At 36.6% G+C, this 25,098-nt stretch overlaps 1 protein-coding gene across 5 annotated transcripts; it reads left to right on the top strand.

The window, feature by feature from the left end:
- Window positions 1-304: 304 nt before the first annotated feature.
- On the top strand, window positions 305-24,836 carry LOC107011688 (alpha N-terminal protein methyltransferase 1). 5 transcript variants are annotated; one of them, XM_027914721.1, is made up of 10 exons: window positions 308-585; window positions 671-815; window positions 3,607-3,665; window positions 11,447-11,566; window positions 11,675-11,738; window positions 12,733-12,773; window positions 12,934-13,035; window positions 23,555-23,609; window positions 23,892-23,989; window positions 24,481-24,836. In XM_027914721.1, the coding sequence occupies exons 1-10, from the start codon at window positions 331-333 to the stop codon at window positions 24,604-24,606; spliced, it is 1,065 nt and encodes a 354-aa protein (XP_027770522.1). In that variant the 5' UTR covers window positions 308-330; the 3' UTR covers window positions 24,607-24,836. The 5 variants fall into 5 exon arrangements, with proteins under 5 accessions (XP_027770524.1, XP_027770525.1, XP_027770522.1 ...); XM_027914723.1 differs by lacking the exon at window positions 23,892-23,989 and having other exon boundaries at window positions 305-585; XM_027914724.1 differs by lacking the exon at window positions 24,481-24,836 and having other exon boundaries at window positions 305-585; window positions 23,868-23,995.
- Window positions 24,837-25,098: the final 262 nt, after the last annotated feature.

Here is a 25,098-nt window from a genome sequence, read left to right as displayed (position 1 = left end):
AAATTTCATTACTTCTAACTAACTATTTTTATGGAGATTTTTCGAAACTTCTTTCTTATAATTAAAATCTCTTTGTGACTCATAATTTTTGTATAACAAAAACAAAAATAAAAAAAGCATAGCAGTTTAAAATTTCAGAGAAACATATACATGCTTAATAAAATAATTCAATATTGTGTGAAACACGAATAATTTATCTAATATTTATTTTTGACTAATTAACAAAATTTTCCATTTTAATATTTTTTATTTTAATCCAATCCATCAATATGACATTTGGTGTGACTATGAAAACTAAAATAGGAATATGTTAAAAGAGTAGATTTGAATATGGGCACAGCGAAAGCCCCTATTCTTCTTAGTAGCCGACCAAGCTTTTGTAATATTGGGCCTCAGTTTATAGCGCCGAAATCAGGAGCAAGGAGAGCGTTTCCTTCTCGGCCACTGACCCAAATGGAAACCGGCGGATTAGACTCCGATGGCCGTACCTTTAAAAACGCGGAGGAGATGTGGAGAGAAGAAGTAGGGGATGGTGATCCCCAGAAGAAGTTCCAGTGGTACAACAAAGGCATCAATTACTGGCAAGTAAGAGACCCTTCGTTTAGTGAGAATTCATATAAGCTGCTCGTTGTTGCATTCTCTTTTGATTTTGATTTGTTGGTATGTGAAGGGCGTGGAAGCTACAGTGGATGGAGTGCTGGGTGGATATGGGCATGTGAATACGCCTGATATAAAGGCAAGTGAGGATTTTCTCAACACCATTTTGGCTGAAAGGTTCCCTGATGCTGGAAGAGGCCGCCATCTCGTAACTCTCGGTACTCCTTCCACTCTCTTTTATCTCTTAATTTCTATGGAAAACTAATGACAACTCAGTATTTTGATCGTATCATACAAGATTAAGTGTATTTCTTGGCAAAAACTCCCCAAGTAAGTTGGACTTCTACTCTGTTCGGCATAACAGAAAATGTTCCCTAGTAAAATATATTTTTCAATGAGAGTGTTTTTCAGTGTTTATGCAATATAAGGCGCACACTACGGGCTCAAACCTTGCCACACATAAAACACAGTGCTTAGTAGAGAAGGGTAAAGGGTCGAGTTGATTATTCGCCTACTTTCAAACTCTACAAATGGTTCTCAGGAATTTCTTGCTTATCAAAAAAAATGTTTTTCAATGTTTAGTTATATTTTCATAAAAGTTACTTTCAACTATAAATGTTCCAACTATTATGCAATTTTACTTGTTTCAAGAAACATTTGGACGTTGTTGTCAACAATTAATATCTAGAAATATCATTAAGACATTGTTCTCATCCCCTTCATACACGTTGCACAATGGCCACAAATCAAGTACGCTTATATCTAAAACAATGAAAAATGATTCAGAAAATAATTTCAACAATAACAACAAGTATGTTTCTATCCGAAATGTACCTTGGGCTGTATGAATCCTCACTGCCCATCTTCTCTACTTAAATTCATCTCAATGACTCAAACCAACAATATGCAAAATACAAATAAAAATTAATATTTTCTATTGGCATAAGAATTTTATTTTTGATGATAAGGGAAACCTGCAACCGCTACCCTTTGGGTGCGCACAGGGTAAAACCCCCGCTCGTATGCAATAGCTCGCAAACCACATAGGAGAGGTAACGCGCACTAGGCAAGCCTGGTGCGACGAGCTCGACCCAGAAGGCAAACCCCTGGCTTTCGCTGGCAAGGGGTTTCGAACTTGAGACCTCCAACATGAAAGTCCCAAGCTCAAACCACTGGGCCACCCTGAAGGGGCTGGCATAAGAATTTTTAATAGGGATAAAAGACTCTTAATAACCGAAGACTGCGGTTCCATGCCGTGCAAATGAATCCTGGTATGTAAGTAAAGAAAGCCAGAAGGAAGGGACCTTTATCTCAAATTTCAAATGTTGCAGTTGAACTATAAGGGTTGGCACCAGATAGATTTCCTGGTCGACTAATTGGTATTGCCTATACAAAATTTTCCCATTGTGCCTTATCTTTTGCTAAGTTTGCGCTGATTCGAAGATTGTTGGTCGTTCGAGACAACTTCTTTTCATGTGGTTTTAGGTCGACCCCGTTCTCTTTTTACATCTTCACTCTACGGCTGGTTTATCTGAAGGTTGACAGACGACATAATCAAACCATTTACAGTAGACCTTCTATCATTTTATCCTCAATTTGTGCTACTCGCACCTTCTGGCTTATATGTTCATATCTTATTTTGTCTAAACTTCTATGGTCGTGCATCCATCTAATATCCCACGTATGCGACACTCATCTTATGGATGTGCTGGACGTAGAACCCAATATTCACTCCCATATAACTTCGCTGGTCTTCCGTATATTTGCCGTAGGCATCCTTGCATCATACACACTCTAGTAGCATTTCTCCTTCTCAACCATTCGATTCTGATTCTATATGTAGTAGCATTTCTCCTTTTCAACCATCCAATATTGATTCTATATGTAGTAGCATTTGTCATTTTCAACCATCCGATTTTGATTCTATATGTAACATCTCCATCTATCATTTGATTCTCTTGGAATGATGACCGTAGATATCTGAATTTTCTTAACGTACTTGGAAGCAGGGTGTAACTGACTGCATGGACATCCCCTGCAGGTTGTTTGTATCTTTTTAGTATCATCTTGGTACATTCTTAATAAACCATTCCTTGTCAAAAAAAGAAGCACAATCACATCTAATATCACCTCAACGTTATGCTTCTTGTGTTGATTTAGAATTACATCAGAATTATTTTTTCATGGAAGAGATTTCTCCACCATAAAGCACTCAAGACTAGAGCTTTATACCATTGCTATATCTACACCATTACTAAAGGGAAGAGGTCAAGTAGTCTCTTTGATCTAAATTTGTTTCGACAAACTTGTTACGCACTCTGGTTCATTTTACGTGAAATATTTTCCTTTTTATTTAGTCTCTTAGAAAAGAATAACACCTTTCTAAATTTGGAAAATCTTTATCTTCAAACTTCTCATTCTACCATTGCTATCTCTAAAACATTGCTAAAGGGCCAACCAACCAAGTGAAATTGTCTCTGAGTTAGAATGTTTGGACAAATTTCTTACACTCTCTGCTTAGTTTTATGTGAAAATATTTCCTTTTTTTCTATTTCAAAAAGAATAATATCTCTCAGTATTTAGAAAAACTTAGCGTCAAGCTTTTCATTTTAGCCTTAATGATATGCTCTTGTAGCCATAGAAATGTCATGACATATCTAAGACCACAGTTCTAAGGGTACTATGCTAGGTGCCAAAAGTCTCTCTTGTTACTAAAAACCTCCATGCCCAATTAAAACTGCCATATAAATTGCAATGGAGGCGAGCATTAGACAAATTTACTTTGCTATCAAGGTTTCTTAAGAAAACTCTATATCTTCTGCAGCCTATCTACACGTCAGTACACAGTTTAAAAAAGAACTTGAGCATTACTGAGGACTTATATGCTGATTTTAGTACCTATAAGAACTCTTTGTTTGCTTCAAATTGCAAAATTGATAACAATTGTATAACCATATTTCCAAGTTTATTGGTTTATAATGTGTGGGCAGTTTGCTTCAATTTGTGCAGATTGTGGATCTGGCATTGGAAGGATTACTAAAAATCTTCTTATACGATATTTCAATGAGGTATATACTATCTTTTTGTGCAAGTATATTGTGTTTTACTATCGAAAAAGATATTCTAACATTTTGATTTTCTTGAGAAGATGTTATGTTAAACTGTGGTTAATGAATTCGGTAAACTTTCTAAGTATTCACCCAGCGTGGAATAACCTTCTATAAATTATCTAGGCTGAAAACAACAGCATCATCCTAAGGTCTGGGTTGTGTTTGGCTGATAAATGGTAGATTTTTCACAGTAATTATTCGGGAATATAAAAGTAATGAATTCCTGATTAAGCAGCAAATTAGAAATATGGTAGGCAGACTCTGCAGTTCACCTGAAGAATTCCTTACCATCATCCTTGAAATGAGGTTCTTTGATGATTAACTCATTTGGTATCTAGAGTAAATTGAGGGATAGGTGACAAAAAAGTGTTTAAATTAAAATTGGTGACAATTTTTTTTTACCAAGTCAAACTTTTTAATTAGTGATTAAGATAATTGGGGTCTAAAATTTAATATTTAAAACGCCTAAACTTTTAAAGATATTCAAAATAAACCCAATTTCTAATTTCAAAATGTTTGAAAAGTTTCCCTCTCTTCTTAAATTTCAAAATTTAAAATCTCTTTCAAAATTTCTTCTCCCTCTTCTTCCTTCTTTCTTTCTCTCTCCAGATTTCTTCTTCTTCATTTTTTCATTTCTTTTTATCTTCTTCCATTACTTGTTCTTCTTTGTTGTTGTTGTCGTTATCGTTGTCGTTTATTATGTTTTTACCACGTTTTATTTTTTTCTTTTGTTGGTCCTATTTCACAAACTAAATTGCTTTAGTTTAAATTTTTTTGAAGTTGAAGTTATTGTTTTCTTTAAGAAATCAAGCAATAGCTGAAGTTGTCGCAATAACTGCTGAAGTTTTTTCAGCAGCTACTAAAGTTTTCTCAGCAACTGTTCAAGTTTTTCAGCAACTGCGCTGAATAACTGCTGAAGTTGCTGCAGGAACTATAATAATTGTTGTAGCGAGTGAGATAAAAGAGGGTGGTAGAGTGGAACAATGAAGGTGGAGGGGATGGCAGCGACAGAAGGGTGGAGAGGAGGGATGGGGTGGTGGGAGGAGGGACAGGGATTTTATTTAAATAATAAAACTTGAGGGTTTTAAAATTAGTGTCATTAGCACTAAATTTGAAATTGTCACCTCTACTCAATAATTAAAACTTATGTCACTTTTTCTTCATTTTGAAACTCTTTTGTCACCCTTACTTCATTAGCCCTCTAGAGTAAATTGAGGGATAGGTGACAAATTTTCTCATCAACTGATGAAGTTATTGTAGCAACTGTTCAAGTTTTTCAGCAACTGCTTAAGTTTGCTCAGCAACTGCTGAAGTTGCTGCAGGAACTATAATAATTGTTGTAGCGAGTGAGATAAAAGAGAGGGTGGTAGAGTGGAACAATGAAGGCGGAAGGGATGGCAGCGGCATAAGGGTGGAGAGGAGGGATGGGGTTGTGGGAGGAGGGATAGGGATTTTATGTAAATAATAAAACTTGAGGTTTTTAAAATTAGTGTCATTAGCACTAATTTTAAAATTGTCACCTCTACTCAATAATTAAAACTTGTATCACTTTTTCTTCATTTTGAAACTCTTTTGTCACCCTTACTTCATTAGCCCCTGGTATCTAATGGGGAGAAATATTCATGATTCACACCCATCATTCACTACTAAATATATTTGATAAGTTGGTTGATATGAAAAATACCTTAAGTTCAACTCAAACATTGTAAAATTTGAACCAAGACAACTGATGTATCAAATATTTTTTTTCCTTTTTAAGGTATAAGTTTATTACATCTAACTTTTGGTGAATGCAATTGTTTTGACTTAGAATTCAATTGTGCATATTGTATGCGCATTACACTACAACAACTGTGCCTGGACCCCAAACTAATAGGGTCGTGCATGAATCCTTATGAACCATGTTTCTCCATTTAAACTCATTTCATGCCATAATCATACCAAAGAAGACCTAATCAAAATTCCAATTATTTCTTTAGAGCCTTTTGTAAAGAACATACACTTACTAGAAGATAATTTTGGTTACTCTAATTTGGTCATCTTCGAAGGAGAAATAGAGTTATTATCAAACTCAAAAGGGTCAGACAAAGGGGTGATAAGGGGCGTTCTGGTTGTTCGTGATAACTCGGAGAAATATATTAATTGAACACAGTATAGAGGAGGAAGATTTTTCTGATGCCTTGGTAGTGATTTACTCCGAGGAAGATTCTGCTCCTTAACAAATTGATAGTAGTGCATTTGGCGGCATCAGGTTGGGTGCAATACAACATGATTAAGTTGTGTCAATAGCAGTGTTGTAAAAAGAGCGCTTCTAGGCGAGGCGCTGCTCCTGCGCTTCTAGCTTCTGAGGCGAGGTGATTCGGAAAAGGCGCTCGCTTCTACTGTAGAAGCGAGTAGCGCCACAAAGGCAAAAGCGCAATAAAACGCGCTTTTTATAAAAGAGCGACAATTAGTTTTTTTTTAAAAAAATTTGGAAGTTTTTTTTTTTTTAAATTTCTGAAAGATACGACTTCACTCTTCTTTTGCGACTTTACTCTTCTTTCGCGACTGCTTCTCTTCTTCACGACCAAGAAGTGTGACTGCGTCTCTTCTTCACGACGAAGAAGCTGCGACTGCTTCTCTTCTTCAGACTCTTCCTTGCGATTTTTTTTCTATTTTTGGTTGGTTGCTGCCAAGCTGCTGTAAGTTTTTTCTTCTTCTTCTCTTCTTCTCTACGAAGCTGCTGCGATCTGCTACTGTTTTTTTCCTCAATTACTGACCTGTTTTTTTTGTTAATATTACTGCCTGCTCTGTTTTTTTTCAATTTTTTTGCTTCTTTTTTTCGTTTTTATTTCTGTGTTTGTGATTTAATTATGTTTTTGATTTTTTGCTTTATATGTTATGACTTTATGAGTATTATTGACTATCTATTTTCTTTTAATCTAATAATATATTACCTCTATTCAGTTATTTAATATTTTTTTATTTTTATACCAAATGTTGCTTTTTTTTTGAAAAAAAAAGCGCGCCCTCGTCGCTTTTTTCCACTTCTCGCTTCCCAAAATACTGGTTAACAACTTGGAGTTGACATCAAAGGGTGCAAAAAAGAAGCTTATGCCCTCTTGATGAAATTAGATCAGAGAAGGGAGAGCAGAGTGCAAAAAAGAAGCTTAATGCCCTCTTTTTGCAGGTAGCCAGCATAGCCATGATGCTGAGGAATACAAAGTTACCCGTTTAAAAAAAAAACAAGATCAGAGAAGGGAGAGGGAGATGAAGCAGGGGTGGGTGGGGGGTGGGTTCTAAGGCCAATCGCAATGACATAATTTTCTAAAAGAGGTCAGAAATTTATTTTTTGATATGAATTTCAAGGACGGAGAACCAAGATTCATTGTGAGAGCTCTTACCATTGGTTATCAATGAAAGTTAAGATTGTATCTTAGAATGTAAGGGGATTAAATGGGTGCAGTATGTGCTGACTGTAATAGAGTAATAACGCGAACTTTATCACATGAGCTGAAAGATATGAGAGACAGTTTAAGCTAGCGTTTGGCCATAGATTTTCAAATATTCTTGACAAATATTATTTGGGTGAAATTTCACCATGTGTTTGCCATAGTATTTGAGAAATATATTTCATTTTTTTAGAAAAATATAATTTATACCCATAAGTTTTAAGAACTATCAAAACTAACCATAAATTTGTATTACAAGTCAATTGGATCTTCGTTGCAATAATAGCAAATAGTGTCCATGACACTAGAGTAATGTGGTAGTTTGAAGTGAGTGCAACAAACATCATTTCATACATCGTGAAGTAGACAAAGCACATGATTTTGTTATTCTGAGCCGATTGTTCATCATTTTGATCAACAACCATATGATCATTTAATATTCACTAAATATTTCGATCACTGCTTTGGTGTTCACGTAAAAAATTATGCAATACAACGTAAACAACTACTATAGAGGGTGGTTTTGTAAAAGATAAAAGTTTGGGTAAAATTTCAATTTTCAAAAGATCCCAAATAATGCGATTTGACCCAAATACTAGAAAAAACTAGTATTTGGGAATTTGGGATATTTGCCAAAAAATGACAAATTGTATGAACAAACACTATTTGCCAAAATTTTTCCAAATATTATTTGGGAAATCTATGGACAAACGGGCCCTAAATGGGACTTGGGTAGTATGTGGGACTTCAATATCACTAGGTTTCCGTCTGAGAAAACCAATTCCACCAGAATAAGTGGAGCTATGACTGAATTTTCATCATGCATTGAAGAATTGGAGCTGGTGGATTCTCCTTGTATTTGGAGGATCTTTTACTTGGAGAAGAGAGGGAAGATCTTGAGTGCGATCCAGAATAGATAGATTTCTTCGCCCCACTGAGTGGGGAGATGTGTTTTCTTAGATAAAGCAAATCAGTCTTCCTAGACTAGCATCAATTCATAATCCCATTCTTTTAACCTGTGGTTTGGTTGGAAAAAGTCCTACTTCAAATTTGAGACCTGGTGGCTTGAAGTGGATGGATTTAAGGAGAAAGTGAAAGAATGGTGAGAGTTGTTCAGGGTGAAAGGCAGACCTGATTATGTTCTTGCTGAGAAGTTTAAAATGCTTAAAGCTACAATACAGGATTGGAGCAAATATAACAGGGGGAATTGGAAACAGAAAAAAGATGATATCCTTAATGAAATACCCTATCGGGAAACTGTCCGAGAACAGAGTCCACTCACAGAGGATGAATTAGTGCAAAAGAAGGCGAACTTGATATTGGAGTTTGAAGAGGTAGCAAAAAAGGAAGAAATTGCTTGGAAGCAAAGGTCTAGGGAAAACATGGTGATAAGAAAACACAGTTTCCCATAAAACCGCATCTTCAAATAAGAGATTCAATTCCATGGAGCAACTTAAAGTGAAGGACACTATTATCCAAGACCCAGAGAATATTAAAGAGGCTGTGCAAAGCTTGTACAAAGATCGATATAAGGAGACAGAAAGCTGGAGACCTGATTCTAGAGTACACGAGGCTGCAAGGGTCACTGATGTGAAATATGCTTGGTTACAGAGAGCTTTTGAGGAGAAAGAAATAGTGGAATGCTTGAATATGTGTGCTGTGGAGAAAGCATCTGGTCCAGATGGCTTCCCAATGGTGTTATATCAGACTTTTTGGAGTATGTTGAAGGAAAACGTCACCAACACCATCCAATATTTTCATTTGAATCAGGTCAAGTGTTTCAATGCAATGTTCATTGCTTTGATCCCAAAGAAACCTGGAGCCTCAGAGTTAAAAGACTTCTGGCCAATTAGTTTGGTTGTATGCAAGATTATTTTTAGACTATTGGCCGAGAGAGTTAAGAAAGTGATTCATAAACTGATCAACAGGCACCAGATGACATTTATTAATGGGAGACAAATAATGAAGGCAGCAGCAATAGCAGTGGATGTATTGATTCTAGAATGAAGAGTGCGGTCCCAGGAACTATATGTAAGTTGGATATTCAAAAGGCTTATGATCATGTGAAGTGGGTTTGCTTCTGAATATTCTTAGGCAAATGGGGTTTGGGAGAAAATTGTGAAGTGGATAGAATTCTGTATCAAACAATTGGGTTCTCTGTGCTTGTGAATGGAGAACCTGTGGGCTTTTTTGCTTCAGAAAGGGGCTCAAGACAGGGGGATTCCATCTCCCTTTCCTCTTTATTCTGTCCATGGAAGGTTTTGACAGCAGGATGAGAGTAGCAGCTCAAAACAGATGGATGAGCGACTTCAAAATTGGGGGCAGTGTAGGTGGGGAGATGGAAGTTAGTCATCTGTTGTATGCAGATTACACCATTATTTTCTGTGAGCCAGTTTCTAAACAGATTAGCTACGTTAGAGTGATCCTTATGTTAATTGAAGCTGTAGCTGGGTTGAGGTTTACGGGGGAAAACAGTCTATTCCCAGTAAATGAAGTTTACCAGAGTCCAGATTCAAGATGTGGCTAACATTCTGGGTTGCAGAATAAAAAATTTACCCACAACTTACTAGGGTATGCCCTAGGGTAGTAGACAGAAATCTTTAGCAATTTGGATGACATTTTGGAGAGAACAGAGAAGAAGTTATCCAGATGGAAGGCTCAGTACTTGTCTCTAGGAGGTAGGTTGATTCTTATTAACTCCGTTCTAGATGCTTTGCCACTTGCGTGATGTCCCTCTTTCCAATACCAACCAAAGTTGTGGAAAACCTAGTCAAGCTTAGAAGAGATTTTCTATGACAAGAAAATAAAGAAGGGAAGTGGTATTGTCTTGTGAATTGGAAAATTGTACTGCTGAACAAAGACAAAAGGAGGTTTGGGAGTCAGAAATCTCAAATTGCAAAAATGAGAGCTTACTTATGAAGGGCATTATGGAGAGATGTTATTGTGACAAAGTTTGGTGAGCTCAGTCCTTGGTGCTCCAACACTGTATTTGAATTGAACCCTATGTGGTGGGGGTATGGAGGACCATCAGAAATCTTTGGCCATTGATGGAAGCCATCTGAAACATAAGTTAGGTAATGGTCACAAGACAGTTTTGGCATGATGGATGGATTGATCAAGTACCTCTAAGGTACAATTTCCAGATCTTTTCCAAGTCTGTACAGATACTTAGAGTAGAGTGAGTGATTATTGGTTAGTTCAGGGTTGGGGCATCTCCTTTAGAAGCTAAGTGATTGGGACGTTGATAGAGTGGTTTCACTACTGAGAAGTTAGAAATAAACATCGTTGCCACAGCAGATGCAAATAAGGTCTTGTTGAAGCACAGCAAAGATGGGAACTTCTCAGTAAGCAGTGCATATTAGAGAGGTATGCAGCTGGGTGGAGGGGGAACTTCTTACCAGTGGAATTATTTCTGGAAAAGTATCATCCCTCCCAAGATAGAATGATTCACTTGACAAGTGATTGAGAGAGCATATTTAACTCAGGAAATCTTGCAGAAGAAAGGGAGACAGTTAGTTCCCAGATGTTTTTTGTGTAACACCACAGGGGAGACAAACACATCTTCTTATATTGCAGCTTCACCACCCAATTGTGGAACCTATTTCTCAACATTACAGGATGTAGTTGGACCATGCCAGAGCACACCTCAGATCTATTGAGTTGTTGTATCAGGAGGGGTGGAAGTAAGAGTCAGACGTAAGGAAAAAAGTAATCATGTTGAGATTTTTCTATTTGTAACCTAATTCCTTTTTGTTATTTTGCTTATCATGAAATAATACATTAAGGAACTTGACTGCAAATTGTATTTTAATATATAAATGATTTGACACTCACATTACATTGGGGGACTTATCAGAAACTTGGTTTCTCAATGTAGGCATCCTTCTTCCCTGTTCGTTTTGTTGGAAAAATAAATTGGTAAATGCTGTAGCAACTATGCAATAAAGTGTGCATTTGCAATAAGTTTTGAATTATGTTTTCTTCTATAGCCTCTTCACACTTGATTGCTTTATCCGTGGTCTCAAAGAGGCTATTCTGTAATATTTAGATTCCTTGCATGCAATTCTTTCTTGAGTACAGGGGCTCTCTTCCACACCCATCCAATAAAGCAGTCACATGGCATATGTAAGAAACATGTATATTCTGCCCACATTTTGCATCATAATTTTTTGCTGGCATCTCATCTAGATGGCTGTGGTTTTTTCAACAACATGATAAACAACTTCGCCTGCTTAAGAAACACTATTATTTCTCTGATTTAACTCTTTTAATATTCCTTTGACAAAAACTGAATTTTTTTTTAATCAGGTCGACCTCCTAGAGCCTGTATCACATTTTTTGGAATCTGCTCGGGTAAATTTAGCTCCTGAAAATTTAATGGTGTCAGAGTTGCACAAAGCTGCCAACTTTTATTGTGTCCCACTTCAGGTACTATCTTAAATTTCGTAACAGTCAGGTAGATATGTCAAGTCAATTCTTACAAAGTACAATGTGGTTGATCTGTTCTAAAAAAGTCGTAACATGGTGATGATGAAGTGCCAAAATACAGGAGTACAACAACATACCCAGTGTGATCGCACAAGTGGGATTTGGGAGGGTGGTATGTATGCATACCTTACTCCTGCATTGTGAAGATAGAGAGGCTATTTACGAAAGACCCTCGGCTCAAATAACACAATTCAAAATATAGGAGCATTGAACAAAATTGAAATATTTTGTCTATGGGAGGCAGACACACTCTCATCAATTCAGTGCTAGACTCCCTTCCTACTTGTGTCACTCTAATCACGACCCCATGCCCACCTCCACGTTGTGTGGTAAACATGAATTATATCGATTTTACTTCTAATTTATTTTTTGCACTTCTCTTGAGTCGTCAAATTAGAAACGTGCTGCTTTCTATATTAAACTTTTTTCTTCTTTTTCCCAAGGGCAGCTGGGGAACAATTTTCTTTAATAATTCAGCTTTTTGTTTGTCCTCATTATTACTATTAAAATCAGGTGACAGAAAGAACAATATGTGGTAGGAGATTGGCTCAATTTGTTTCTCTTGGAACATGGCATTTCAAAGTAATGAAGTCCTTATTGCACTAGTTATCTCTTAATATTTGAGACTATGATTTCTGGAAGGACAAAACAGAGACAATAGTCTGCTGGCTTGTTACTATTGCTGAGAACAAAAATGAAAAATGATTCCCCACTTTGCGGTGTTAATAATGGAAATAGATACTTTCCTTTTCTAACTCTTCTTTTGTCTTGATCTCTGAGAAACTATTTCCTGCAAAATTGTATTTTTTTAGAGAAATTCCTTTAAGCGTTTCCATACATATCTCAAAATCCAGTTATATCTATTCATAGCGTGTCATCATGAGGCATTAGAAACTCATGACTGATCGTTGAGCTTAACAGGAAGCTCACTGGTTCACCATACCTACCTTTGACTATATCACTTTCTCTTATATTCCAACATCTGATTCAAACCAGCACTGATTTGCAACATTTTTCATGGTAACTGAATACACACACACAGAGAGAGACACACACATGTATATAGATTTGAAAGTTAAACTGAAATATTAGCTTACTTATTGCAGTTCATAGTTCGGTCACCTGCTTAACTTTGGGTGTTTTAAAGGTCTGTGTAGTGTGTTTAACCAGCTCATTTGTGCTTGCACTTTGTTTCCACTTTTTTGAATTGGAAGATTGCCATAATGTTTGTTATTTTTTTTTTCTCTTCACTTTTAGGCTGTTGTTTACTCATTGTTTTCCCATTTCTTCTTTTTTCTGTTTTCAAGGAATTTACTCCTGATGCTGAAAGATATGACGTTATTTGGGTTCAGTGGTGCATTGGGCATCTTGCAGATGATGACTTCATTGCATTCTTCAAAAGAGCAAAGGTGAAGTGATCTTCTAAAATGAAGTTTTAGTAGGGTTGACTGTAATAAGTAGCTATTAGCCAATAATATGTCCATGATCCTGTATGATATGAATATTTTGCAAGTTTCAATCAGCTTACGAAACATGCGCAGTAGTGCAAAATAGTGACAAGGTCTATGACAATTCCAGGCTTCTCTTCTCCTAGGAATCCTAACTTGGTATGCCAGCTCAAGAAAGCGATTTATGTTACGTCCTCCAGCAATCTAAAGCAGGCACAAGAGCTTGGTTAATTTATAGAAAATTAAAAGATACAAAACGTACATGAATTTATTACTATAATAATCATTACAATTAAAGTAGCAAAATTGCGTCCAATATACATTAATGCGATGTTGATACAACTCCTTAAGGTTGAGATTAAAAGAACTGAGCGGTTGATGCAAGATTGCAAAGGAGATGAGCTGGCCATTGGGTCGTTAGGCAGTTAGCATGTCAAAGTCTGATAGTACTGTTCACGGAAGTTAGTTAATACTCTCCCTTACTTCCTTTCAGTTAGTTAGCTCAAAGTTAGTTACTTTTTTTTTGTTGATGAAGTAAGAAGAATGTCATTAACAAAGCATCAAGCAGATGCACAGATTACAAAAGAAATAAATATCAGCTTCCAAAAAGGCAAAAAAAGCTATCTAAACAGCTAACAATAGAGATCTATGGAGCTGATAAATTCTAGGTAAGAATCGACACTAAGTACATGAGAGAGATTAACCCAACCAAAAAGAGTAATCAAACATCTTGCTTTAAAGGTAGAGATGGGAGTTGGGGTGCCATCAAAACATCTTTTGTTCCTCTCCGTCCATAAGCACCACAAAATACAGGCTGGAACCAAAGATCAGATCCGCTTGATGGACTTCCCAACTTTCCAAGAACTCCAACACACAAAGGCCTCTCTCAATGATCTTGGCATGACCCAAGTGAGTCTAAAAAGTGAGAAGAACATGTTCCATAGGCCTATTGCAACTGTGCAACGAAGGAACAAGTGATTAATAGATTCTGAGTTGCACAAGCACATGTAGCATCTGTTGACTATTTGGAATTTCCTCCTCATGAGATTATTCTGAGTCAAGCAAGAGTCTCTTAGAGTAATCCACCTGAAACAAATAACTTTAGGTGGCAACTTAGTTCTCCAGATTAATTTCCATGGCCATTGATCAATTAAGGTCTTCTTGGAGCTTTGTTGAAGGTAGCATGCTTTAACTGAGTAGGATCGGTCCCTGCTATGTCTCCAGATAAGTTTGTCCCTGCATTGATTGTTGATTGCACTAGTCTGAAAGGTGGCAATAAGGTTAAAGACCTCTTCCAGTTCCCAGTCATTAAGATTTCTCCTTAGGATCAGATTCCACACATTGTCTTCCCTGTACTGCGAGATGGTTGAGTTTGGATGAGATGCAATCTGGAAAATGTTTGGAAAATCATTCATTAGAAGAATGTCTCCTAGCGAAATATCTTTCCAAAACTGAATATGTTCCCCATTTCCCACCATAAGTGAGGCATCACTGAGGAATATTTCCCACAGTTTCCTTATATCTCTCCAGATCCCCGTACCATAAGAGGTACTGACTTTATTAGAGCACTGATGACTATCACTACCATACTTTGCTTGGGGCACTTCCTTCCACAAGCCAGCCGCCTCTTGATTGTATCTCCAGTGCCACTTCAATAGCATACACTTGTTATGTAAGGCCAAGTCTTTTATCCCCAATCCTCCATATTGTTTTGGCAAAGTGACTGGCCCATTTAACAAGGTGAATTTTGTGGTCCTTGTTGTTGCCTTCCCAGAGAAAGTCTCTCCTGATTTTGTCAAGTCGCCATTTCACCTGAGCTGACATTAAGAGTGAGGACATAAAAAAGGTGGGAATGCTGTCCAATCCACTATTGATGAGTGTTAATCTTCCCCCTAGAGAGAGGCATTGTTGTTGCCAGGAGGCTAACCTTCTCTCAAACTTTTCCACAATGACATTCCAAACTTAAGATGATCTATTCATGGCACCCAAAGGCATACCCAAGTAGGTGGTGGGAAGGGAGCCAGTAGGGCAACACATGATATCTGCCATATCTTCCAGGGACCTCATTTACAGGGTATATAGTGCTCTTGGACATGTTGATGTGGAGACCTGATAATGCTTCAAAGAGCATAAGGCTGAGACTAAGATATTGCACTTGAGATTTCTTTGCTCCACAGAAAACCAAGGTGTCATCAGCAAATAAAAGATGTGAGATCGAGACAGGTGGACCATAACCATTGCCACCTCAAAGCCTTCTATCCATTGAAGTTGTTTAGCCTTCTCCAACATCCTACTAAAACCCTCCATAGCCAGAATCCCCTTGCCTGATGCCTCTACCGGGAGAGGAAAAACCCACAGGACTTCTATTCACTAGTACAGAATACTTCATGGTGGAGAAGCTATACTTGATCCACCTAATCCATCTCTCTCCAAATCCCATTTGCCTTAGGATTGAAATAAGGAAGGACCAACTCAATTTATCAAACGCCTTCTCAATATCAAGTTTAAAAAGCAGACCTGGAGTACCACTTTTCTACTTCCAATCTAGAACTTCATTGGCAATAAGTGTTGCATCAGTGATTTGCCTTCCCTGAACAAAACCATTCTAAAAAACCAGAAACTAGATTCCCAATCACCTTCTTTAGCCTTTCTAAGAGAACATTGGCCAAAATTTTGCACACTCTACCAATAAGAGTGATAGGCCTAAAATCCTTAAGTTCTATCGCATCTTTCTTTTTAGGGACAAGTGCAATAAAGAGGCATTAAAAAGATTTCACCATGTGGCAATTGTTGTGGAAGTGATTGAGCGCACCCAAAGTATCTTGCTTGATAATTCCCCAGCACTTATGATAAAACCCCATAGAGAAGCCATCTGGCCCTGGACTTTTGTCTGGGGCACATGAGTTGATTGCATTCAATATTTCTTCTTCTTCAAAGATTTGCTCCAAAGCAGTCTTCTCTTCAGAACTCAAACTGCCCAGATCCTCAAAAGAAGCAGTAGGCCTCCATGATTTGTATTCAGAGTATAACTCTTGGTTGAAGTCAAGAATTACCTCTTTCACTTGCTCTTTTCCTTCAATGAGGTCATTTCCTACCTGCAATCTGTCAATGTGGTTGTATCTCCTGTGGGAGTTGGCTATTCTTTGAAAGTATTTTGTATTTCTATCCCCCTCTTTTAGCCATAGACACCGCGATTTTTGTCTCCAAGAGGTTTCCTCTGCCTTTGCTAATTGTTGAGTCTCTAGTTGTAATTGCAAAATTTTGTTCTTTTCGACTTGAGATGGGAGCCTTCCTTAAGTTGCTTGTATAGTCAGCAGAAGATCATCCATGGCTTTACTGATTCTGGAATTTAGATTACCAAAAACCTCCTTGTTCCAGGTAACAAGGTCTTTCTTCAACAATTTTAATTTCTGTGAGAGTATAAAGTTTGGAGAGCCATTTACTATATAACCTTGCCACCATTTTTTGACCATATCATGAAAAGCTTCATGCTGCAGCCAGATGTTCTCGAATTTGAAGTAGGAAGGATCAGAAATCCAATTACCACTCTCTAGGGCTAAGGGACTGTGGTCGGAGAGAACCCTTGGTAGGGCCACCTGCTTCACAACTCCAAAGAATTCATTCCATTCAATGGAAATTAAGAACCTATCAATTCTTGAAGCCTGCAGAAATTCCTCTCCCCTTGTCCATGTATAAGTTGCACCATGTAAGGGGAGATCAATAAGACCCATGTCTAGAATAATTCAGAGAAGTCCTTCATGTCATGGGATCTCCTTATACAATTGTGCCTGTCATGTTCATATCTACATACATTAAAGTCAGCACCTATGACCCAACATCCATCCCAAATGACACTGACAGCAGCCAACTCATCCCATAGGTCAGACCATTCTGGAGTTGAGTGAGGTCCATACACCCCAGAGAAACAGAATCTGAAGTCCACCTGCAAACCCTCCCACATGGCCGAAAGAGTATGCTGCCCTTGGTAAGAGTCTAAGCATTTCCATTGTCTTTTGTCCCACAAAATAATAATGCCACCCCTGGTACCACTTGCTTTCAATTCATTTCAATTAGATCCTTTCATTCATTTCAGTTGTGGATAAGTACAGGTTATAATTGTACTCATGCGCTCATGTTATAAAATACAAATCTCTCCCTCTTCTCTATATTTCCTGTCAACTAACTTCTCGGATTCCCCAAGTTGGTTCCCATCTTCTTTGAGTATTAAGCTCGTGGTTAATTAGTCGCGATTACTTGTTGCATCAATTGGTATCGGATCAACTCATTGTTGGCTTTGATCATGGTGGTCAGTAAAATAAGAACTCAGACAAATCTTCTGAGGAAGTTGAAGGCAGCTTCTTCAGGTTCAAGATTTGCTGTAGAACTTATGGAGGTATGACCAGTATGAAATATTAACGATAGAAATGTTTAAATTGATCAAAAAAAATGACGGAGATCAAGCAGGCCATTGGTGGGATGAAACAGAAGGATAATGAGGTGGAGCATATCTGTGGGAGGTGACTGCTCGAGGGACACAAGACAGATGAGTCCAGCTGAAGAATTTCAAGCAGGGCCTGCTGTAAATGAGAACTATCATTCAATGTTCCATGCTAGATTTTCCTCGATATTCTGGGCACGATTTGTGGGCATGGTTGTACAAGGTGGACCAATATTTTTTAATGGATGAGATTCCGTTTGACCGAAGAGTGAGGTAGCTTCTATCATTTGGAGGTGAGAGTATTGTTGTAAATATGTCTTAGGATATTGCAGAATAAAACCACTAGCTACTTTTAGGAGTTTTTAAAATATTTTATTAGAGTCTTGTGTGACTTGAATTTAGGAGTTAGTTCTTTTATGTATAATTTGAATTTTACTGATAAGTTAGTAGCATATTTTTCTATTTTTAGTTAGAAATTATATCTATAAATGTATGTTTTTGGATTATTAATAAAATGATTTCCTTTGATAATACTACAATATTTTTCTCTCAAAATCTTTCTGTGTTATTTTCTTAATTTCTTTTTAAAAAATCAACAACTGGTATCTAGAGCCTACTTCTTGAAGGGACTTGTGAGTAGAAAAATAGGTTCTGAAAATAGTTTTTCACGAATGACTCTTCCTATTTTTGATTGTGAGAATTATCAACTATGGGCTGTGAGAATGGAAACATACTTGGAGGCTCTTAATCTTTGGGAAGCGTGGAAGAGGATTATGAAATCAATCCGCTGCCAAATAATCCCACTATGTCCTAAATCAAGAGTCACAAGAAAAAGAAAATCATTAAGTCGAAGATGAAAGCAACTTTGTTTGTTGCTGTTTCGACAACCGTTTTCACGAAAATCATGACTCCCACATTACCAAAAGATATTTGGAATTATCTGAAGAAAGAATATGGTGGAGATGAAAGAATACGAGGAATGAAAGTATTAAGTTTAATGAGGGAATTCGAATTACGGAGAATGAAAGAGTCAGAAACTGTCAAGGAATACTCTGCCAGATTGCTTGATATTGTCAACAAGGTAAGATTACTAGGCGCTGAATTTAAAGATACAAGGATTGTTGAAAAGGTTCTTGTTACCGTGCCCGAAAGATATGAAGCATGTATTACAACCTTGGAAAACACACAAGATCTGTCCAAAATTATCTTGGCAGAATTGTTAAATTCTTTGCAGGCACAGGAACAAAGGAGACTTATGAGGCAAGATGACATGGTTGAAGGAGCATTAATATCCAGCCACAAAACTCAAAGCAAGTGTAAATTTTTGAAAAATTACCCACCTTGTCAGCACTGTGGAAAAAATGGACATCCTGCATATAAATATTGGAAAAGACCAGATGCACAGTGCAAGATTTGCAAACAACTTGGTCATGAAGCTGTGATTTGCAAAAGCAAATTTCAAAAAGGTGAAACAGCTACCCAAGAAGAAGACCACTTATTTTTGGCAATTTGTTTTTCAACCAAAAAATCTGATTTTGGATGATTGATAGTGGTTGTACAAACCACATGACATGTGAAAGAAATCTTTTTAAAGAGTTCATTCCTATGGAAAATAAGAAAGTCAGAATTGAAAATGGTGATTGTATTCCTGCAAAAGGAAAATGGTCTGTTTCAATTAAAACAAATTCAGGTACAAAAATAAATGTAGATGTTCTTTATGTGCTTGATATTGAAAAAAGTTTGTTTAATGTTGGTCAGTTAATAGAAAAAGGATTTAAATTATTATTGAAGACAAATATTGTCCAATCTTTGATTCCACTAAGCAAGAGATTTTATAAGTTGAAATGAGAGGGAAGAGCTTCTCATTTAGTCCATCAGAAGATGCACACAAGCCTTGCAAGTCAAAGGATGAATTAGCAGATATGTTCACAAGGTCAATTTCAGAGAGACTACAATCTACGATTCCTGATCCAAGAAGGAGTGTTCAAAATATGTCTCAGGATATTGCAGAAATGAAATAGTTAGCTACTTTTAGGAGTTTTTAAATTATTTTATTAGAGTCCTATGTGAATTGAATTTAGGCGTTAGTTTTTTTATTTATTATTTGAATTTTACTGATAAGTTAGTAGCATATTTTTCTATTTTTAGTTTGAAATTCTATCTATAAATGTATGTTTTTGGATTATTAATAAAATAGTTCCCTTGGATAATGCAGTATTTTTCTCTCAAAATCTTTCTCTGTTATTTTCTTAATTTCTTTAGAGAAAATGGCCAAAAGCCCCCCCAATCTATAGCAGGATTCCCAACTACACACTCATACTTTACGGGGGTCCTATCATCCTCTGAATTTTGTAAAACTGAAATTATTACCTCCCTGAACGCTTAGCTGGCAAAGTGAGTGTATCTCACTCTCTTTGAGAGAGTGAGCAGCCAAAACAATATTAAAATTTCGTTTTAAATATCTCTTTTTAGTAAATATATTTATTTTTAAATTATTTCTTGTTCTTATTTGTTTTCTTTCTTCTCCATATCAATATAAATCAAATATCTTCATCTTTCACCATCTCTAAGCATTGTTGTCAGCACCATCTCCAATGAATTTTTCATTTGATTTCAAACAAATTTTTGAACTCATGTAAAACTCTTGCAAAACCAATCAACCTAAATCAATTGTAGATAAAAATTTGCATATTCATATCACCTCAGATTTGAGAAAAATCAAGTGCTTAATCTCTATGGAGTTCAAGTATTCTTGAAACATTCCTTCCAAATTCATTGACCGATTTATGTTCGTATCTTCACCTCATTTGGGAGGCAACACTAGAAATTGCAAAATGGGGCACACCATTTTTCTTCTTTCTTGCCTTTTAAGAACTATCATCTAGGGGATCTGGGTTTAATTCAAATTCATTGTCCCCCCTAATAGATCCTTTAATTATCAGTCTCAAATCTCAGTTAATCAACTACACCTCACAAATTGTCCCTATCAATCTCATTAAATCATCATCGTCGGTGAATCGGGCTTTTCCTCTTCGAAATTATCGATGATGATGTGAAAGACATCGAAGACTCCTCATCTTCCTCGAGAGCTTCGGTGACCTCCATTAATGGCAATAATAATCTGCCCTGTTTGTCCTCTCTCTCCTATTCCTTCACTTTTTTAATTTGTTTTTTAGATTTTCAAAACAATGTTCAAATATTCCGATATCATCATTCACCTATCTTCTTTAAAGACTCAGTTCATTATTTAACTATCTTCTTCAAAGACCCAATTTTGATGAACTTATGGTGTTTTAGTAATGTTGAAAATGGTGAAAGTGCTTTGGTGATGGAAGGGATGGGTGAAAATAATAATAAAAAAAGAGTAAAGGAATATAAAAATGAAAAAAAATTTATATTTGATGACTTCTCCACGTGTCAAATGCGTGAAACTCACATGCCACCATAGATCTGGTTATGGCTTTTTAAGGGTATAATTATTTCATTTTTGAACAGTTCAGGGGGTGATAGGACACCCGTGAAGTTTAAGTGTGTAGTTGGAAATCGGGGTATACGTTGAGGGGGCATTTGACCATTTTCTCTTCAAAAACCAACAATTATTCTTGTTACAGATCCTACATTAGGTCTAGGAATTCAGCTGTTGACCTACTTGAACTGAGTAGGTTTTGGCCTTAAATGAGAGGTTTATGGGTTTGAAGACCCAATGGAAGCAATTAAGAATTTGCTACAAACTGGTAGTGTGAGGAACTATCAAGCCCAATTTGGTAGACTATTAACTGGGGTTAAACTCTCCAATAGGAATGGTAATAGTTTCTTCTTGGGAGGTTGAAGCCTGAACTGAATATCTCTGTTCGAATCCAAGCACCGAAGAACACTAATGCAGGATTACAAGATCACAAAGCTGTAAAAAGAAGTCTTTGAAGCACAGGCACAATCTTGGGGAACTAGACCTTCTGGTAAAAACCAGAATCCCATTTTATCAAATCCTCTTAAATTTTAGAATTATCAAAGATTATTTCCTATCTTTATGACAATTCATTCAAGAAACCTTTTGAATTATCCCATAAAAGACCCAATAGATTCCAAAATGGCAATTATGGTAGGAAATTGCTCACTGCGGAAATGGATGAGAAAAGGGCAAAAGGACTGTTTCCTTTGTGATGAGAAGTAGTACATGTTTATAAAGCTAAGAAACAACTCTTTCTGGTGGAAGTAAATGAGGAAGCTAAAGTTACATATGAGGAGGAATTTGATCGGATTCAGGTCATGAAGGAACAAAACTGTCAATTCTGATTCTTTGGATGAGTTTGACTATATCCTTGCGAGTATACTATCAGAGTCACTGGTTATCATGAGAAACAACCTTCGCAAGTTTTTATTGATACAGGGAGTATTCATAACTTCATTGATGAAGATGTGGCCAGGAAGCTAGGGTGCATGCATGACTAGTCCTATAATGGTTCCCCATCATTCTTAGAGTAATAAGTATTATGTTCCACGGGTGTATCAACAGTCGTCACATCAGTCAAGTGAGCCATGTCGAAGATTTCTTTGATATACTTCCGTTGGTACAGAAAGTAGCCACTAGCATTGCGAGAGATTTCTAGACCAAGAAAGTAAGATATGTGCACCAAATCCTTCATTTGAAATAAAGATTGTAACATACCTTTGAGCTACAAAATACCTTCAACATCATCCTCAATTCCTCAGTAATCAAGAGATCATCGATATAGATTAGCTCAAAAATCGTCCCTTGTGGTGAGGGAGGGATAAACAGAGAATAATCATTGTGACTCTGTCGATAGCCACCTTGCAGAAGGATAGACTTCAACTTGGAGAACCAAGCGTGTGGAGCTTGCTTCAAGCCATAAATGGCCTTCCGCAGTTTGCATACCATGGATAGAGAAGTGGAGAAGCTAGAAGGAGACCTCATATCAACCGTCTCTGATAGCTCACCATTAAGAAAGGCACTAGTCACAGCCATCTGCGAGATATCCCACTGTCAAACTGCCGCAACAACCAAAAGAGTTCTTACTTGTTATTTTTCTTCAACTTTCTCATCTATTTCTGTTTTGGTTGCCGTGGTCTATTTTCTGTTTGTTTGATGATGAGGGAAAACCGCAGCCGCTACCCTTTGGGTGCGCGCTTTGTCTATTATTGTCATCTACATGTGAGACATGGATGTAACTTCTGTTTTGGAAAAAAAACCTGACATGTTCACTTGTTTTCTTGTAAATAACTTGTCTCTTTTCTGTTTCTCCGATAAAGCAGTTAAATAGCTTGTGTTTGTTCCAATTCTAATGCCCATAAGTTTATCCACTAGCTTGGTCGAACATCATCTTAAAGAGTCTTATCTCACAAATTGATGCTCATCCTTTATAACGACCAAATGTGTTATGCAAAAGAGTTACCCTATGGGGAAAAAACAAAGTGTAATGTGAGAGTTATACTTCTTATTTTTTTTTATCTTTGGGTGTGTTTAGTATGGAGGAAAAGTTATTTTCAATATTTCCATATTTGGTTGGTAAAAATATTTTCCATAGGGAAACAAGCTCCTCCAAAATGAGGGAAATGACTTTCTTAATCGAAGTAGCAAAACAAGTTCCATAAGTAACTTTCAAGTTCATTGTCTCCTTCCCATCCATCCAACATCCCCAACCCCCTTCTCTTGACACCTCAACCCCCGAACCCTCACTCTGCACCCAATCCAACCATCAAAACATTTTGCTAGCTTACGTATAAATGCCTTTGAGATATTATTTTTACCAACTTACTGGACACTAGAAAATAAGTAAGAAACCCACTTGTTTTCTAATAAAATATTTTCTAGGAAAACATTTTCCTTCACACTAAACACACCTGATATCTTTATCTATTTTCTATTTTGGTTGCGTTTGTCTATAATTGACACATGCGTTTTGGACATGATTTTCTGAACTTCAGTTTTTAGAGAATACCTGATATGTTCACTTTTCTCTATTAAACAATTGTTTCTCCAATAAAGCAGTTAAACATCTTTTGTTTATTCTAATTTTTTTCTAGGTTGGCTTGAAACCTGGTGGACTTTTTGTTCTAAAAGAGAACATTGCAAGAACAGGTAGCATCTCTTTGAGTTCTCTAATTTGTGTTATATGGAAATTCATTTCACCTACTTATGTTTATCCATGTTTTCTGTCATATCATGGTCCATATTGATTTTTCACGCGGCATCAAACAGTTATATTTGTTTATCTTGTTGAGTAAAATTTTTTTCTTGATATGATGATTTTCTGGTTAGAGCTGAGCGAGTTTTTTACTCTGTTGTTCCATTGCAATACAATGTACATATAATGATTGAGCTGTAATGTTATGCAAGTTAAATAAGTATACACTTTTCAAGGATTTGTGCTGGACAAAGAAGATAAGAGCATAACAAGATCAGATTCATATTTTAAGGAGCTGTTCAAGCAATGTGGACTACACATCTACAAGATGAAGGTAGAGATGAAGCCTTTACTTCTAACATATGTGCCATAGGGAAGTCTAGAGAAAAAGGAAAAAAAAAAAGAAAAAGGAAAGCTTATGTGTTTTAACTCTAATGATTCTTGCACATCATTTTGTTTCACTGCCATTTTGTCCCTCTTTCTACTGTATTTGAGGTTACAAACACAGAATTACTTCCATATTTCATTTGCATCATATAATAGAAGAAACATGGGCATGCCTATACCATTTTCCGTGATTGCTGTGATTTTTGGTACTTGATCTTAGTAGTCCATGACGTTTTAACTTCGTTACAAGATGATAAACTTCTTCAGATGATTTCAGAGCATGATTGGATCATATATCTTTTTTCTCTTGAGTATCCTCATCTCGATGATACAATAAAAGTATTAGCTAAATTGTACTTTGAAATGTGTAAGCTTCTAATACTCCCTGAAAAGGGTGCAATGCTTCTTTGCTTTAACAGTAGACATTCTCTTTGGTAGGATCAAAAGGAATTTCCTGATGAATTATTTGCTGTGAAGATGTATGCATTGACGACTGAGATGCCATGGCAAGGTAATAGATCTAGACCTAAACGGGCAACTAATAGACCCGCTATCATCAGATAATGAATCACATTGGTCTGTAAATCATTGTGTGGTAACTTTGGAGAAAGTCATTCATAGGTTGTTGTTTTTATGCCACATGTATTCAAGTTGGTCAATGTATGCCTCGTTTAGGTTATTGCTTTTGACTTTCAGCACTATACACTAATAGTGTAAGGGTGATAAGTGTACTTTTAACTTATTATAGATTATTGTTTATGGTGAAGTACTTGTGCAACTGATTTTAGTTTGAATGTGCATTTTTTTTTATATAAAAAAAACTAATATTCCAGTAAGCAGATGGTTAGTGGTTAATTATTTTTATAGATAATAAATCCAAAGGATTATTACCTAGTGCCTGTTTTCTTTATTGTTTCCTGTATGCTTCCTTTGATCGATTTTAATTCTCTTCTCCTCTTATTCTTCATGTATTTGCTTCTCTTCATCCATTCCGTCTTCTCTGCACATTACCAATAACCTTTCCACTGCTTAGAACTCTTGTTTATTTAGTTGTAC

The sequence above is a fragment of the Solanum pennellii genome, chromosome 2 (assembly GCF_001406875.1).
Source record: "Solanum pennellii chromosome 2, SPENNV200".
Taxonomy (NCBI): Eukaryota; Viridiplantae; Streptophyta; class Magnoliopsida; order Solanales; family Solanaceae; genus Solanum; species Solanum pennellii.
The sequence above is the reverse complement of the archived record's forward strand: the minus strand, read 5'-3'. Positions and strand labels throughout refer to the sequence as shown.

Excerpts from the sequence above, each read along its gene's own strand:
- LOC107011688 (XM_027914721.1), top strand. The coding sequence starts at position 331 with ATGGGCACAGCGAAAGCCCCTATTCTTCTTAGTAGCCGACCAAGCTTT. Across the intron at positions 11,739-12,732 it reads AAGTGGGATTTGGGAGGGTG|TTCATAGTTCGGTCACCTGC; the intron begins GTATGTATGCAT and ends TACTTATTGCAG. Across the intron at positions 13,036-23,554 it reads CATTCTTCAAAAGAGCAAAG|GTTGGCTTGAAACCTGGTGG; the intron begins GTGAAGTGATCT and ends ATTTTTTTCTAG.